Consider the following 14,716-nt stretch of genomic DNA (forward strand, 5'->3'; position numbering starts at 1 on the left):
TGGAATTGAACCCGGGCCCCTGGCTGTGACGCAACAATGTTAACCACTGTGTCACCGTGCCAGCCTTTCATAAATCCATGTTGGCCCTGTCTAATCCTGCCATTAATTTCGAAGTGTTCTGTTATCACTTCCTTTATTATAGATTATTATAGGATTTCCATACCATCAATGTCAGACTAATAGATCTGCAGTTGCCCGGTTTCCCGTAACCCCACATATTTATGCCGCTAATCCACCTAAACTACACATCTTGGACACCAACGGGCAATTTAGCATGGCCAATCCACCCAACCTACACAGTTTGTTTGGACTATGGGAGGAAACAGGAGCAGCCGGAGGAAACCCACACAGACACGGGGAGAACGTGAAAACTCCACAGACAGTCGTCCAAAGCTGGAATGAATCCGGGACCCTGACGCTGTGAGGCAGCAGTGCCAACCCCGGTGCCACATCTTCACTTAATCTAATACACTCCTTGAATTAGCAACGGCTGGAACACTTCTGCTGCTGTTTTTCAAATGAAAGGAATCTATTTTTGTTGGAAACGCCACACATTTGCACATCACCATGTCTAAAACAGCTTGTTTTGTGTTTGTCACTGGAACGTGCTTCTCCAGGAAATTGCTTGAATAGATTCTGTGAACGAATCTTCTATTCAACTTTTGACAATTTGATTCTTGCAAAAGACCTAATTCAGAAGCGAATTATACAGTAAATGGAAGAACATCAGAGCATTGACCTACAGAGGGATCTGTGTGTACAAGTGCACAGATCCCTGAAAGTGACAACACAGGTGGATGAGGTGGTCAAGAAGGCAGACAGCACGCTCGTCTTCATCGACCGCAGCATCGAGTATAAAAGTTACAAAGAACAAAACAGCACAGGAACAGGCCCTTCGGCCCTCCAAGCCCGCGCCGCTCCCTGGTCCAAACTAGACCATTCTTTTGTATCCCTCCATTCCCACTCCGTTCATATGGCTGTCTAGATAAGTCTTAAACGTTCCCAGTGTGTCCGCCTCCACCACCTTGCCTGGCAGCGCATTCCAGGCCCCCACCACCCTCTGTGTAAAATATGTCCGTCTGATATCTGTGTTAAACCTCCCCCCCCTTCACCTTGAACCTATGACCCCTCATGAACGTCACCACCGACCTGGGGAAAAGCTTCCCACCGTTCACCCTATCTGTGCCTTTCATAATTTTATACACCTCTATTGGGTCATCCCTCATCCTCCGTCTTTCCAGGGAGAACAACCCCAGTTTACCCAATCTCTCCTCATAACTAAGCCCTTCCATACCAGGCAGCATCCTGGTAAACCTCCTCTGCACTCTCTCTAAAGCCTCCACGTCCTTCTGGTAGTGTGGCGACCAGAACTGGGCGCAGTGTTCCAAATGCGGCTGAACCAACGTTCTATACATCTGCAACATCAGACCCCAACTTTTATACTCTATGCCCCGTCCTATAAAGGCAAGCATGCCATATGCCTTCTTCACTACCTTCTCCACCTGAGACGTCACCTTGAAGGATCTGTGGACTTGCACACCCAGGTCCCTCTGCGTATCTACACCCTTTATGGTTCTGCCATTTATCATATAGCTCCCTCCTACGTTAGTTCTACCAAAATGCATCACTTCGCATTTATCTGGATTGAACTCCATCTGCCATTTCTTTGCCCAAATTTCCAGCCTATCTATATCCTTCTGTAGCCTCTGACAATGTTCCTCACTATCTGCAAGTCCAGCCATTTTCGTGTCGTCCGCAAACTTACTGATCACCCCAGTTACACCTTCTTCCAGATCGTTTATATAAATCACAAACAGCAGAGGTCCCAATACAGAGCCCTGCGGAACACCACTAGTCACAGGCCTCCAGCCGGAAAAAGACCCTTCCACTACCACCCTCTGTCTTCTGTGACCAAGCCAGTTCTCCACCCATCGAGCCACCTCCCCCTTTATCCCATGAGATCCAAGTTGGCAAGTGATGTAACGGCCGTATGAAACTTTAATAAGGCCACATTTGTAATATTGCTTGCAGTTCTGTTCGCCACACTATCAGATGGATGTGGATGCTTTGGAGAGAGTGCAAAGAAGGTTTACCAGAATGTTGCCTGATCAAGGAGGGTTAAGGTATGAGGAGAGGTTGGATAATCACGGATTGTTTTCGTGACAAAAAGGGAGATTGAGAGGTGACCTGACAGAGGATACACAATTATGAGAGGCATCGACATGGTGGGTAGTCAGAGACTTTTTCCTCGTCTGGAATGGTCAACTACAAGAGGGCACAGGATGAAGGTGAGAGGGGAAAAGTTTGGGGAGATGTGTGGGGTAAGTTTTCTCACAGAGGGTGGTGGGTGCCTGGAATGCACTGCCAATGGAGGTGGTGGAAGCAGGCACGTTCCCAATGTTCAAGGTGTATCTTAATAGACACATGAACAAGAGAGGAACAGAGGAACAGATAACAATAGTAATGGGTTTTTTATACAAATACCAGTGGTGAAATTATATTGTTGAATATTCAGTTATTATAAACACAATGTCACACAGTCTGCTACTTACTGCAGTTTCTGTATTTTACAGTCCGGATTCCTCAGAGCCACAGACAGCAGTTTCACTCCGGAATCTCCCAGGTTATTGGAACCCAGATACAGATCTATCAGTGAGCGGTTTGTACTGAGAGCAGAGGCCAGGTCCTCGGCACAAGAATCTGTGAGATCATTACCAGAGAGACTGGAGATCAGAGAGAGAAAAATAACAGGAATCAGGGTAATTCCACAGTGTTTTTAAGAATAAGATCATTAACAATAATAATGTACAGCGCGGGACATTCAAGAAACACAACTTCAGTTGATACAGAAGGCAAAATTCTATTGATGCTGTAAATCTGAAATATGAATAAATATGTTGGAAACTCTCATCAGGTCAGGCAATATCTGTGAAGAGAGAAACAGATTTAGTTTCAGTTCAATTCGCTAAACTTAGAAATTGGAAATAGCGGTGAATTAAAGTGTTTTAAGTGACAGGGAGCTGGGGATGGGCGGGTGACAAGGAAAGAACAAAATGGAAGTGCCAGACTGATTAAATGACAAAAAGGATGATGGTGAAAGGGAAGAGCACAGGATTCCCATGTCCTTACCCTGAGTCATAGGGAGGGACATGGGATGGCCAGTGGCTCAGGAATGGAGTGTGTGGTGGGGTTGAAGATGATGCGACAGAAACCTTTCTCACACTGCCAGTGGTTCGGGTCTGGAATTCACAGCCGGGAAGTGTGGTGGAGGTCGGCTGCATCGAAGCAGTCAAAAAGGAATGAGATGATTATTTAAATATAAACAATGAGCGAGGATACGAGAAAAACGCTGGAGAATGACAAATTCCTAATGCTAATTTGGTGAGCTGGTAGAGACACGATGGGCCAAATGGCCTCATTGTGTTCCGTAACAATTCTGTGGAGACAGTGGTTGGAAATGTATCGATATTTCAGCTGGAAGTTGGTGATGTTGCCGTGTGGACAGTGTTAGTAGCCATGGTCCTCAGTGAAATATTAACATTTCTCTCCAATAGAGAGAGACAATTAGTTACATGTAGCTTCAGGGACACAACTTAGTAAACGTGAGGCAATGGGAGGAGGTGGGACTCCATGAACCCCACAGCCGGTAAGAGGACCAAACCTTCAACATTAGCGTCATTCTACATCACACTCGAGACATGAACCAACTGAACTAACCAACTCCACACAGAGCCAGAACAGGCACATTAATACCTGACAGGTGAGGGGAATCCGTCCACTCAGGCAGCACAGGCAGAATGACTGAATTGTTACAGAGCAGAAGGAGGCCATTCGGCCCATTGTGTCTGCACTGACTCTCGGATTGAGAAAAGCATTAAGTGTCATTCCCCCACCTTCCCCCAAATCCCTGTGCATTCCAGAGCTTAACCACTGGCTGCAGGGGAAGACCCCATTCAGGCAGAGCTGGCACCAGATTTAAAGGCAGCCAGCAACACTTTTAAAGGCTCTGAAGGGAGCAGTGAGGGAGCCCTGGTTAATGAACAAAGGGCTGAAATGGCAGAAGGTAGATTAAACCCAATTCGCTGACACTTCCCTGGAAATTCTCAAGGATATATCTGTTTCGAGGGAGGTTTTGTTCCCTCAGGACTGGAGGACGAGACCTGTCACATCAACCCAAGCAAGTCTGGATGGAAACTGCCGAGGGTCAGAGCAGGCAGCACGTGGCTGCAGTGAGGCAAAAGGATCAATAACCTGATATGTTCTGACAAGGTGAGCGTTAAACTTACAGGCTGATATGTGAATAAGGATGAAAGAGAAATTATGGAAAGAACATCTCCACCCAGACACTGGCAATGTCCAGACAGCAGCATCAATCTTCAGGAACATGTCAGCCTCTCTGTGAAGGGTTCCGGTCAGTCAGAGATGACTGCTGCACTGCCGACACTGAGTGCCCATCCTGGTGGTCCCATGATGGGCAGTCTGGCAGCACCATAGGCTTGTGTGTGTCTTTGATGGGTGAGTAACAATGGAAATTTATGTGCTTGTAGAAGAGGGCACTCAGCGTCAGAGAAGGAGCCAAGAGTGACAGTGTCTGGATTGTGTCATCCTTATGCCAATGGAAGATGCAGTGCTGGAGCTGGGAGACCTGGAGGCTGGGTGGGCAATCGCTGATGGGGAGATGGGTTGTGGATCCAGAGAGAGTGAGTGAGTGAATGGATGGGCACAGGAGAGACTCTGCTGCTGAGTCCCAAACCTGGTGCTTGTGTGTCTTCCATTGGTCACATGGAGCTCTGGGTTAGGAACAGTCTCCAGGACATGTTGGAATGTGTATTACCCTCTAACATTCTTCACTCTCTCACACAAAACAACAGCTGCGGTGAGCGGGATACGTGCGTGCAGCTCTGAAGATGAGGAGGGGTCGTCAGAGGGTGGATTGTCATATTATTGCCCATAACGTCCGCCAGAGCAGATAATGTCTCACACGATTAGCAAAGGGGTTACAATCTGGCAGCACAGGGCAGCACACACAAACCCGAGCAGCTGATGGAGGCAGGAATAGCTGAGTTCACTCACACTTGAGGGGAGAGGGCAGATCCAGCTTGTGGAAGATGAAATGTGACTGGAGTCTTTAACAATGCAGCAGATACTGGAGCTGCAGCGTAGGATACTTTAACATTTGGTGGAGTTTCCAAAGGCTGTGTGTATCCATACACAAAGGATGGAGGAGTCAATCCAGGCCAGCAGTGTTACCATGTCTCAGGTCTGAGCACAAATAGCATCCTCCACAGAGAGATTGGTGACCTTCATGGAGAGTCACATCCAGCCTATCACCCACAGGAAATACACATTAACCTGCATGTTCTCACCACCTCCATGAGCTCTGTGGAACACGGGCTGTGGGAGGGGTGGGAAAATGTGCCTGGAGTAACTGTCAGGCCCTCCCCAGCTGAGCAGGGAGGGTCCAGTTTGCCCTGAATGGATAGAGGAGCGGCTGCCTGCAGTATTCGGGAGCTCCTCTCAGGATGCCCCTGGTGTGGGCAGTGGGTCCCCTTCTGCTCCGACTGTGACACAAGCACCTCACAAAGCTATGATGTCAGAGACAACTCCAGCATCTGTGCAGAGGACCCGCAGTTGGCCGGATCCTTCCAGGACTCAGGAAATCCGAGGACAAAGGCCACGGTCATCGAAATTCCCAGAGGAGAGGAGAGAGGTAAGATGCTGCCTGCAGCTCAGCGGAAAGTGCGGGGATGGCGGTGGTTGTCATGGTGGGGTTGCTTCCTTGGGTTTCACAGGATTATACTTTGTTATTACTGGTCACTTTGTTATGTCTGTATTTTGAGTAAATTCAGAGATGGAGCACCACTAAAAAAATCCTTCACCATATTACTGGGTCTTTAACAGTTCACTGGGAATGTGAGATGGGAAATACAGCACTGAATCAGGTCAATACAATTCCAATACCTTTGTTTCATGTCGTGACGGCTCCAGGAAAATTATAAAACATTCACAGAAACAGCAACAGGGCTGCAGAAGGTGAAATATTTATTACACTGAATGGCTGTGTGAGTGTGACTCATGGAAAACATGTCTGTATTATGGTTCACAAAAGAGGTGGAATGTCTTGTCAAGAGGAAGAAGGAAGCGTATGTTAGGTTGAGAAAACAAGGTTCAGTTGGCTCGATGGAGGGTTACAAGTTAGCAAGGAATGAGCTGAAAAAGGGTCTTAGGAGAGCTAGGAGGGGACATGAGAAGTCCTTGGCAGGTCGGATCAAGGAAAACCCCAAGGCTTTTTTCTCTTATATGAGGAATAAAAGAATGACCAGGGTGAGGTTAGGGCCGGTCAAGGACGGCAGTGGGAATTTGTGCATGGAGTCAGAAGAGATAGGAGAGGTGATGAATGAATACTTTTCTTCGGTGTTCACCAAGGAGAGGAGCCATGTTTTTGAGGAAGAGAGGGTGTCACAGGCTGATAGGCGGGAGGAAGTAGATGTTCAGAGGGAAGATGTACTAGCAATTTTGAATAAACTGAAAGTTGATAAGTCCCCTGGGCCTGATGAAATATATCCTAGGATTCTTTGGGAGGCAAGGGATGAGATAGCAGAGCCTTTGGCATTGAACTTTGGGTCCTCACTGTCCACGGGGGTGGTGCCAGAGGACTGGAGAGTGGCGAATGTTGTTCCTCTGTTTAAGAAAGGGAATAGAAACGACTCTGGTAATTATAGGCCGGTTAGTCTTACTTCGGTGGTCGGTAAGTTGATGGAAAAGGTCCTTAGGGATAGGATTTACAACCATTTAGAAAGATGCAGCTTAATCCGGGATAGTCAGCACGGATTTGTGAAGGGCAAGTCTTGCCTCACAAATTTGATAGAATTTTTCGAGGAGGTAGTGCAGTTGATGTCATATATATATGGATTTTAGTAAGGCGTTTGATAAAGTCCCCCACGGTCGGCTTATGAAGAAAGTAAGGATGTGTGGGATAGAGGGAAGTTTGGCCGATTGGATAGGTAACTGGCTATCTAACAGAAGACAGAGGGTGGTGGTGGATGCAAAATTTTCGGACTGGAAACCGGTTACCAGCGGAGTGCCACAGGGATCAGTACTTGGTCCTCTGCTATTTGTAATTTTTATAAATGACTTGGAGGAGGGGACTGAAGGGTGGATCAGTAAATTTGCTGATGACATCAAGATTGGTGGAGTAGTGGATGAGGTGGAGGGCTGTTGTAGGCTGCAAAGAGATATAGATAGGATGCAGAGCTGGGCTGAAAAATGGCAAATGGAGTTTAACCCTGACAAATGCGAGGTGATTCATTTTGGTAGGACAAATTTAAATGTGGATTACAGGGTCAAAGGTCGGGTTCTGAAGAATGTGGAGGAACAGAGAGATCTTGGGGTTCATATCCATAGATCTCTGAAGGTTGCCACTCAAGTGGATAGAGCCGTGAAGAAGGCCTGTAGTGTGTTGGCGTTCATTAACAGGGGGTTTGAGTTTAAGAGCCATGGGGTTACGCTGCAACTGTACAGGACCTTGGTGAGACCGCATTTGGAATATTGAGTGCAGTTCTGGTCACCTCACTACAAGAAGGATGTGGAGACACTGGAAAGAGTGCAAAGGAGATTTACCAGGATGCAGCCTGGTTTGGAGGGTAGGTCTTATGAGGAAAGGTTGAGGGAACTTGGGCTTTTCTCTTTGGAGCGGAGGAGGTTGAGAGGAGACTTGATAGAGGTTTATAAGATGATGAGGGGGATAGATAGAGTGAACGTTCAAAGACTATTTCCTCGGGTGAATGGAGCGGTAATCAGGGGGCATAACTATAGGGTTCATGGTGAGAGATATAGGAAGGATGTCCGAGGTAGGTTTTTTACTCTCGAGAGTGGTTGGGGTGTGGAATGGACTGCCTGCAGTGATAGTGGAGTCAGAAACTTTGGGAACATTTAAGAAGCTATTGGATAGGCACATGGAGTACTTCGGGATGATAGGGAGGAAATAGCTTGATCTGGGTTTCAGACAAAGCTCAGCACAACATCGTGGGCCGAAGGGCCTGTTCTGTGCTGTACTGTTCTATGTTCTAGCTGTATGAAACTTCAGTTGGCCACATTGGAATATTGCTTGCAGTTCCGTTCGCGACACTACCAGAATGATGTGGATGCTTTGGAGATGGTGCAAGGAAGGTTTACCAGAATGTTGCCTGGTCAAGGACGGTTAGGTTATGAGGAGAGGTTGTTTCAACACAGATTGTTTCACTACAAAAAGGGAGGCTGAGGGGTGACCTGATGGAGGTGTCCACAATTATGAGAAGCATCAATATGGTGGATAGTCAGAGACTTTTCTCCAGGGTGGAATGGTCAACTACAAGAGGGCACAGGATGAAGGTGAGAGGGGCAAAGTTTGGAGGGAGGTGTGTGGGGTAAGTTTTCACCCAGAGGGTGGTGGGTGCCTGGAAGGCACTGCCAATGGAGGTGGCAGAAGCAGGCACGTTTCCAATGTCCAAGGTGCATCTTGGTAGATACATGAACAAGAGACAAACAGAGGAATAGAAACCGCAAATTAGCAGTAAGTTCTGGGTCTGAATAAGCGTTAGGAGGCGCCACAGGCTTGGTGGGCTGAAGGGCCTGTTACTGTGCTGTGCGGTTCTTTGTTCTTCTTTGTATATGAAGATTAAAATCACCCGTGGTTATTGCAATATGTTTTTACAAGGCCCCGTTATTTTTCCTGTGTACTGTGTCGGAGATTGTGACTGTTGTTAGGAGCCGATAAATGATTCCCACAAGTGAACTTTTAACTTTGTTAAATCTTATCTCTATCCAAACTGATTCTGCATCTTGAACTAAGTTCAGCTCTCGCGACTGTACTGACATCTGTTACTAACAGAGTGACTCCACCACCATGTCCTGTCCTCCATTTACTGTCATCTATTCACTCTCCCCCTTTTCACAGATCAATGGATGTTGTGTCCGGGGAGAGCTGTGCACATCTGAGGAGGAGGAGAGGACCTCAGAGGGTGAACCATAACATTATTCCCCCACTCCCTCAACATAAGGATCTGTGGGACTGATATCCCATTGCTCAGGGATCAGAGAGAGAAGCAACAGGAGTCAGAGGAAAAGCAGTTTTCCTGATTCATAACTGACGCCAATAGTAATGGGCAGTGTTTTTTATACAAATACCAGTGGTGAAATTATATTGTTGAATATTCAGTTATTATAAACACAATCTCACACAGTCTGCTACTTACTACAGTTTCTGTATTTTACAGTCCGGATTCCTCAGAGCCACAGACAGCAGTTTCACTCCTGAATCTCCCAGTTTATTGACACTCAGATCCAGATCTATCAGTGAGCGGTTTGTACTGAGAGCAGAGGCCAGGTCCTCGGCACAAGAATCTGTGAGATCGTTACCACGGAGACTGGAGATCAGAGAGAGAAAAATAACAGGAATCAGAGTAAATCCACAGTGTTTTTAAGAATAAGATCATTAACAATAATAATGTACAGCGCGGGACATTCAAGAAACACAACTTCAGTTCATACAGAAGGCAAAATTCTATTGATGCTGTAAATCTGAAATATGAATAAAATATGTGGAAAATCGCAGCAGGACAGGCAGCATCTGTGAAGAAACAGATTTAGTTTCAGTTCAATGAGCTAAAATTAAAACTTGGGAGTAGCAGTGAATTAAATTGTTTTAAGTGACAGGGAGCTGGGGATGGGCGGGTGACAAGGAAAGAACAAAATGGAAGTGCCGGAGTGATTAAACGACAAAAAGGATGATGGTGAAAGGGAAGAGCACAGGATTCCCATGTCCTTACCCTGAGTCACAGGGAGGGACATGGGATGGTCAGTGGCTCAGGAATGGAGTGTGTGGTGGGGTTGAAGATGATGAGAGAGAAACCTTTTTCACGATGCCAGTGGTACAGGTCTGGAATGTACAGTCTGGAAGTGTGGTGGGGGCAGGCTGATTCGAGGCATCACAGAGGGCAGTCGATGAACAATCGAATGAAACAATGTGCAAAGATACGAGGAGAAGGCAGGAGAATGAGACAAATTCCTAATCCTAGTTTGGTGAGCCGGTGCAGACACATTTCGCCTCGTGGTGCTCCGCAATAATTCTGTGAAGATAATGGTTGGAAATGTATGGAGATTTTAACTGGAAGCTGGTGATGTTGCAGTGTCAACAGGGTGAGGTAATTTAGCCAGTGTCCACACAGGGCCATTGGTATCTCTCTCAGGTAGAATCAGAGAATTGTTACAGAGCAGAAGGAGACCATTCGGCCCATGCTCTCTGCACTGACTCTCTGAATGAGCAATTTACTAAGTGTCATTCCCCCAAATTCTCCCCGTAACCCTGCACAATCTTCCTTTTCAGATCATAATCCAATTCCCTTTGGAAATGTTCAACTGAACGTGTCTCCACCACACTCCCAGACAGTGAACTCCAGCCCTTAACCACTCGCTGCGGGAAGTCCCGGTTCAGGCAATGCTGGCACGGGCAGCACTTTGATAGACAGCAGCTCTGGAGAGACCAGTGAGGAAGATCTGGTTAAGAACACAGGGCTGGAGTGGGAGGAGAAAGATTAAACTCAATTCAATGATGCACTTGGCAACACTTGGTACTCTTCCCCAAGGCTACGTGAGTTTGGAGCAAATTTCTGTTCTCTCAGGACTGGACAGTATCTGCCACATCAATCCAAGTATATCGGGATGGAGATTACTGGAGACCTGAGTAGGCGTGGGTTATATGCTTGCATGAGGCAAAAGGATGAATAATTTGCCAAGTTCTGACAAGGTGGTGAAGCATTTTATAACATATAATCTGAGGCATATGGGGTCGAATGAGAATGAAAGTGAAATGGTAGAAAGGCCATCCCCACACAGACACAGGCAATGCCCAGAAAGCAGCATCGACTGTCAGAGACATGTCAGCCTCTCTCTGCAGGGTTCTAGTTAGTCAGATAACTCTAGCACTGTGAGAATGGGATGGTCAGAGGCAAGAGGCTTTCCCTGCGTAGACATGATGGTCAGTCAGGTTCTCACCAGCATAGGCTTGTGTCTTTGATGGGAGAGTAACAATGGAACTTTATGTGCCTGTAGAAGAGAGCACGAAACGTCAGGGAATGAAGTAAAAATGATGACAGCGTCCAGATCTTGTAATCCTTACACGTAGAATTAGCAGCGCTGGAGCTGGGAGAACAGCAGATAGTGTGGGAAATCGCTGATTGTGATACTGGTTGTGGAGCTGAGAGTGTGCGGTCGAATGGATGGACACAGGAGACTCTCTGGTGCCTGCAACACACAGAGCTTGTGTGCCCATCACCGGTCACATGGAACCGGCTGAAGGATGTGTTGGAATGTACATTTTGTCACAAACTATGTCTTGAAGAAATATACTGAATATTGAAGGATATTGAATTTGATGATCAGCCATGAACAAAATGAATGGTGGAGCAGGACTCGAAGGGCCGAATGGCCGACTCCTGCTTCTAGTTTCTATTTTAATCATGTTTCTCTGCAGGTTATGTTGTCGGCACCGTGCTGTCTGTAGCCGGTTTCCTTTATTGTTACTGAAGCAGTATAATTGACATCATGTTGATTTTAATCTGAACTAATGCAGTGTTCTGTTGTTTCAGTGTTTCCCCTGGGATGGCAGAGTAGAGCTTGATTGCGGGTGATTGACAGGTTATGACATGTGACTGAGGGACAGCTATTTTTCACAGAACATTCTAGTTTTAATTCTGCTTTCAGAAGCTGCTTGAAGTGAAGACAAACAGCAGTGCTGTTTCCCTCTCTGAAGTTGGAGTTTTTGCTGTTTAAGTGTTGCTGTGTTGGAAGCTGTCAGAGACTGGGGTCACCTCTCTGCGGTTGGACTGTTCGGAGGCGACATCCTTCTCTGAAAACAATTGTCTGTTGGCTCTCCGGAAGTGGTAAAAAGCTGGAAATCGGCATCACGTGAGCTTACTTGTTTTTGTGCTAACTAATGTTGGAGAAGGGTGTATGTCTGTGGATATTGCTTTATATTGGAACAACAGAGATAGCTAGCTGTTAAGAGTTATACTGTGTCATGTTTAAGTCTTGCAATTGGTGAAGGTTATGCTAATTCTTGTTGTTATATTCTAACTGCATTCTTAAATAAACTGTGTTTGATAAAAGCATCCTAGTGGGTCACTCGATTCATACCTGGAGTGAAACACCTCATGCTCATCAATGCCAAAATCAAATGTAAAACCAAGGGTCCAGGCTAACTTCACAAAACACCTTGGAATTTCTGGTCTGCATCTTAACAATTGCCTCCATTCACTCTGTACTCTTCCTCACAAATCAAGGGCTGTGTGACTGGGTGACGTGTGTCCCCCTGTAAGCATGTGAACGGGTCCTCAGTCACCGTCACATTGTTCCCCTACACCCAGGGCACAGAAATCAATGTGATTGACATTCCACTGCATTGGGATCAGAGAGAGAGAAATCACAGGAATCAGTGAAAATTCAGGTTCTGGTTCATAACTTCCAACCCCTGGGCCTTTATAGAGTTTTTCAGCACAGAAAGAGGCCCTTCGGGCCATCGTGTCTGTGTCAGCCATCAAGCACCAATCTATTCTAATCCATTTCCAGCACTTGCTCCATAGCCTTGTCTGCTGCGGCATTTCAAGTGCTTGTCTGAATGCTTCTTAAATGTTGCGAGTGTTCCTGACTCCACCACCCTTTCAGACAGTGAGATCCAGATTCCCACCACCCTCTGGGTGAAAAAGCTTTTCCACAGAACCATAGAATCCCCACTGTGCAGAAGGTGCCCAATCGCGCCATCGACTCTGCACTGACTGTCCGAAAAAGCCAGGCCCACACAACTGCTTATCACTGGACATTTATCATGGCAAATCCACTGAAACTACATATCTTTGGACATGAAATGATAATTTAGCATGGTCGATCCACCTAACCTACACATCTTTGGACTGTGTGAGGAAACCAGAGTACCTGACAGAAACACGCACACACGGGGGGAACATGCAAGCTCCACACAGGCAGTCACCTGAGGCCAGAATTAAACAAAGGTCCCTGACGTTGTGAGGCAGCAATGCTAACCACTGTGTCATCTTCAATTCTCCTCTGAAACTCCTGCCCAATGCCTTAAATCTATGCCCCTGGTTATTGTCTCCTAAAACAAAGGGGAAAGGTTTATTTCTATAATTTGATACAACTCCACATGGTCGTCTCCCAGCCTTCCCCGTCTGAAAAAAATAACAGGAGCATTGACATACAGATGGATCTGTGCGTACTTGTCCACTGATGCCTGAAAGTGGTAACACAGGTGGATAACTTGGTCAACAAGGCATGCAGCATGCTTGCTTCATTGGCCAGGGCATCAGGTATAAAAGTTGGCAAGTTATGTTACAGCTGTATTATACTTTAGTTCGGCCCAACATGGAATATTGCGTGCAGTGCTGATCGCCAGACAACCAGAAGGATGTGGCTGCTTTGGAGAAGGTGTAAAGAAGGTTTACAAGGATGTTGCCTGGTCTGGTTAAGGTATGAAGAGAAGTTGAATAAACTCGGATTGTTTTCACTGGAAAGACGGAGGCTGGGGGGCGACCTGATAGAGGCAGATATATGGTTGATAGTTGGAGTCTTTTCCCCAGGGTGGAAATGTCAACTACAAGGCGGGACAGTTTGAAGGCAAGAGGGGGAAAGTTTAGAGGAGACGTGCGGGGAAAGTTTTCACATAGAGAGTGGTGGGTGCCTCGAATGCACAGTCAGTGAAGTTGACGGAAGCAGGCACGTTCCCAATGTTCAAGGTTAATCCTGATAGAAACATGAACAGGAGATGAACAGAGGAATAGAAACTGCGTATGAGCAATAAGTACTGGGTCTGAATAAGAATGAGGAGTCGCTGCAGGCTTGGTGGGTCGAAGGGCCTGTTACTGTGCTGCATGGCTCTTTGTTCTTCTTTGTACATGAATGTTAAAATCACCCGTGATTATTGCAGAATGTTTTTACAAGACCCCATTAATATTCCTGTGTCGGAGATTCTGAATATTGTTCGGGGCCTATAAAAGATTCCTACAAGTGATCTTTTAACTTTGTTAATTCTTATCTCTACCCAAACTGATTCTGCATCTTGATAATTGGAACTAAGTTCAGCTCTCGCTGCTGTACTGACATCTGTTACTAACAGCGAGACTCCACCACCATGTCCTGTCCTCCATTTACTGTCATCCACTCACTCTCCCCCCTTTCACAGAGCAATGGATGCTGTGTCCGGGGAGAGCTGTGCACATCTGAGGAGGAGGAGAGGACCTCAGAGGGTGAACCATAACATTATTCCCCCACTCCCTCAACATAAGGATTTGTGGGACTGACATCCCATTGCTCAGGGATCAGAGAGAGAAGCAACAGGAGTCAGAGGAAAAGCAGTTTTCCTGATTCATAACTGACGCCAATAGTAATGGGCAGTGTTTTTTATACAAATACCAGTGGTGAAATTATATTGTTGAATATTCAGTTATTATAAACACAATCTCACACAGTCTGCTACTTACTACAGTTTCTGTATTTTACAGTCCGGATTACTCAGAGCCACAGACAGCAGTTTCACTCCGGAATCTCCCAGTTTATTGACACCCAGATTCAGATCTATCAGTGAGCGGTTTGTACTGAGAGCAGAGGCCAGGTCCTCGGCACAAGAATCGGTGAGATCGTTACCATAGAGACTGGAGATCAGAGAGAG

General features: G+C 46.4%; 2 protein-coding genes across 2 annotated transcripts in view; both read right to left on the reverse strand.

Moving 5' to 3' along the window:
- The window catches only part of LOC144485491 (NACHT, LRR and PYD domains-containing protein 3-like), a 235,575-nt gene that overhangs the window by 177,160 nt on the left and 43,699 nt on the right, over positions 1-14,716 (reverse strand). The gene's annotated exons all lie outside the window — the stretch shown is intronic.
- Positions 1-14,716, reverse strand: part of LOC144485490 (NACHT, LRR and PYD domains-containing protein 3-like) — a 67,407-nt gene that overhangs the window by 8,446 nt on the left and 44,245 nt on the right. The window contains exons 9-11 of the mRNA XM_078203629.1: positions 14,529-14,699; positions 9,234-9,404; positions 2,553-2,723 (exon numbers count right to left, since the gene is read on the reverse strand). Coding sequence (XP_078059755.1) covers positions 2,553-2,723; positions 9,234-9,404; positions 14,529-14,699 — 513 coding nt within the window. The remainder of the gene's footprint in view (positions 1-2,552; positions 2,724-9,233; positions 9,405-14,528; positions 14,700-14,716) is intronic.

This window comes from Mustelus asterias, unplaced genomic scaffold (assembly GCF_964213995.1).
Source record: "Mustelus asterias unplaced genomic scaffold, sMusAst1.hap1.1 HAP1_SCAFFOLD_195, whole genome shotgun sequence".
Classification (NCBI taxonomy): domain Eukaryota; kingdom Metazoa; phylum Chordata; class Chondrichthyes; order Carcharhiniformes; family Triakidae; genus Mustelus; species Mustelus asterias.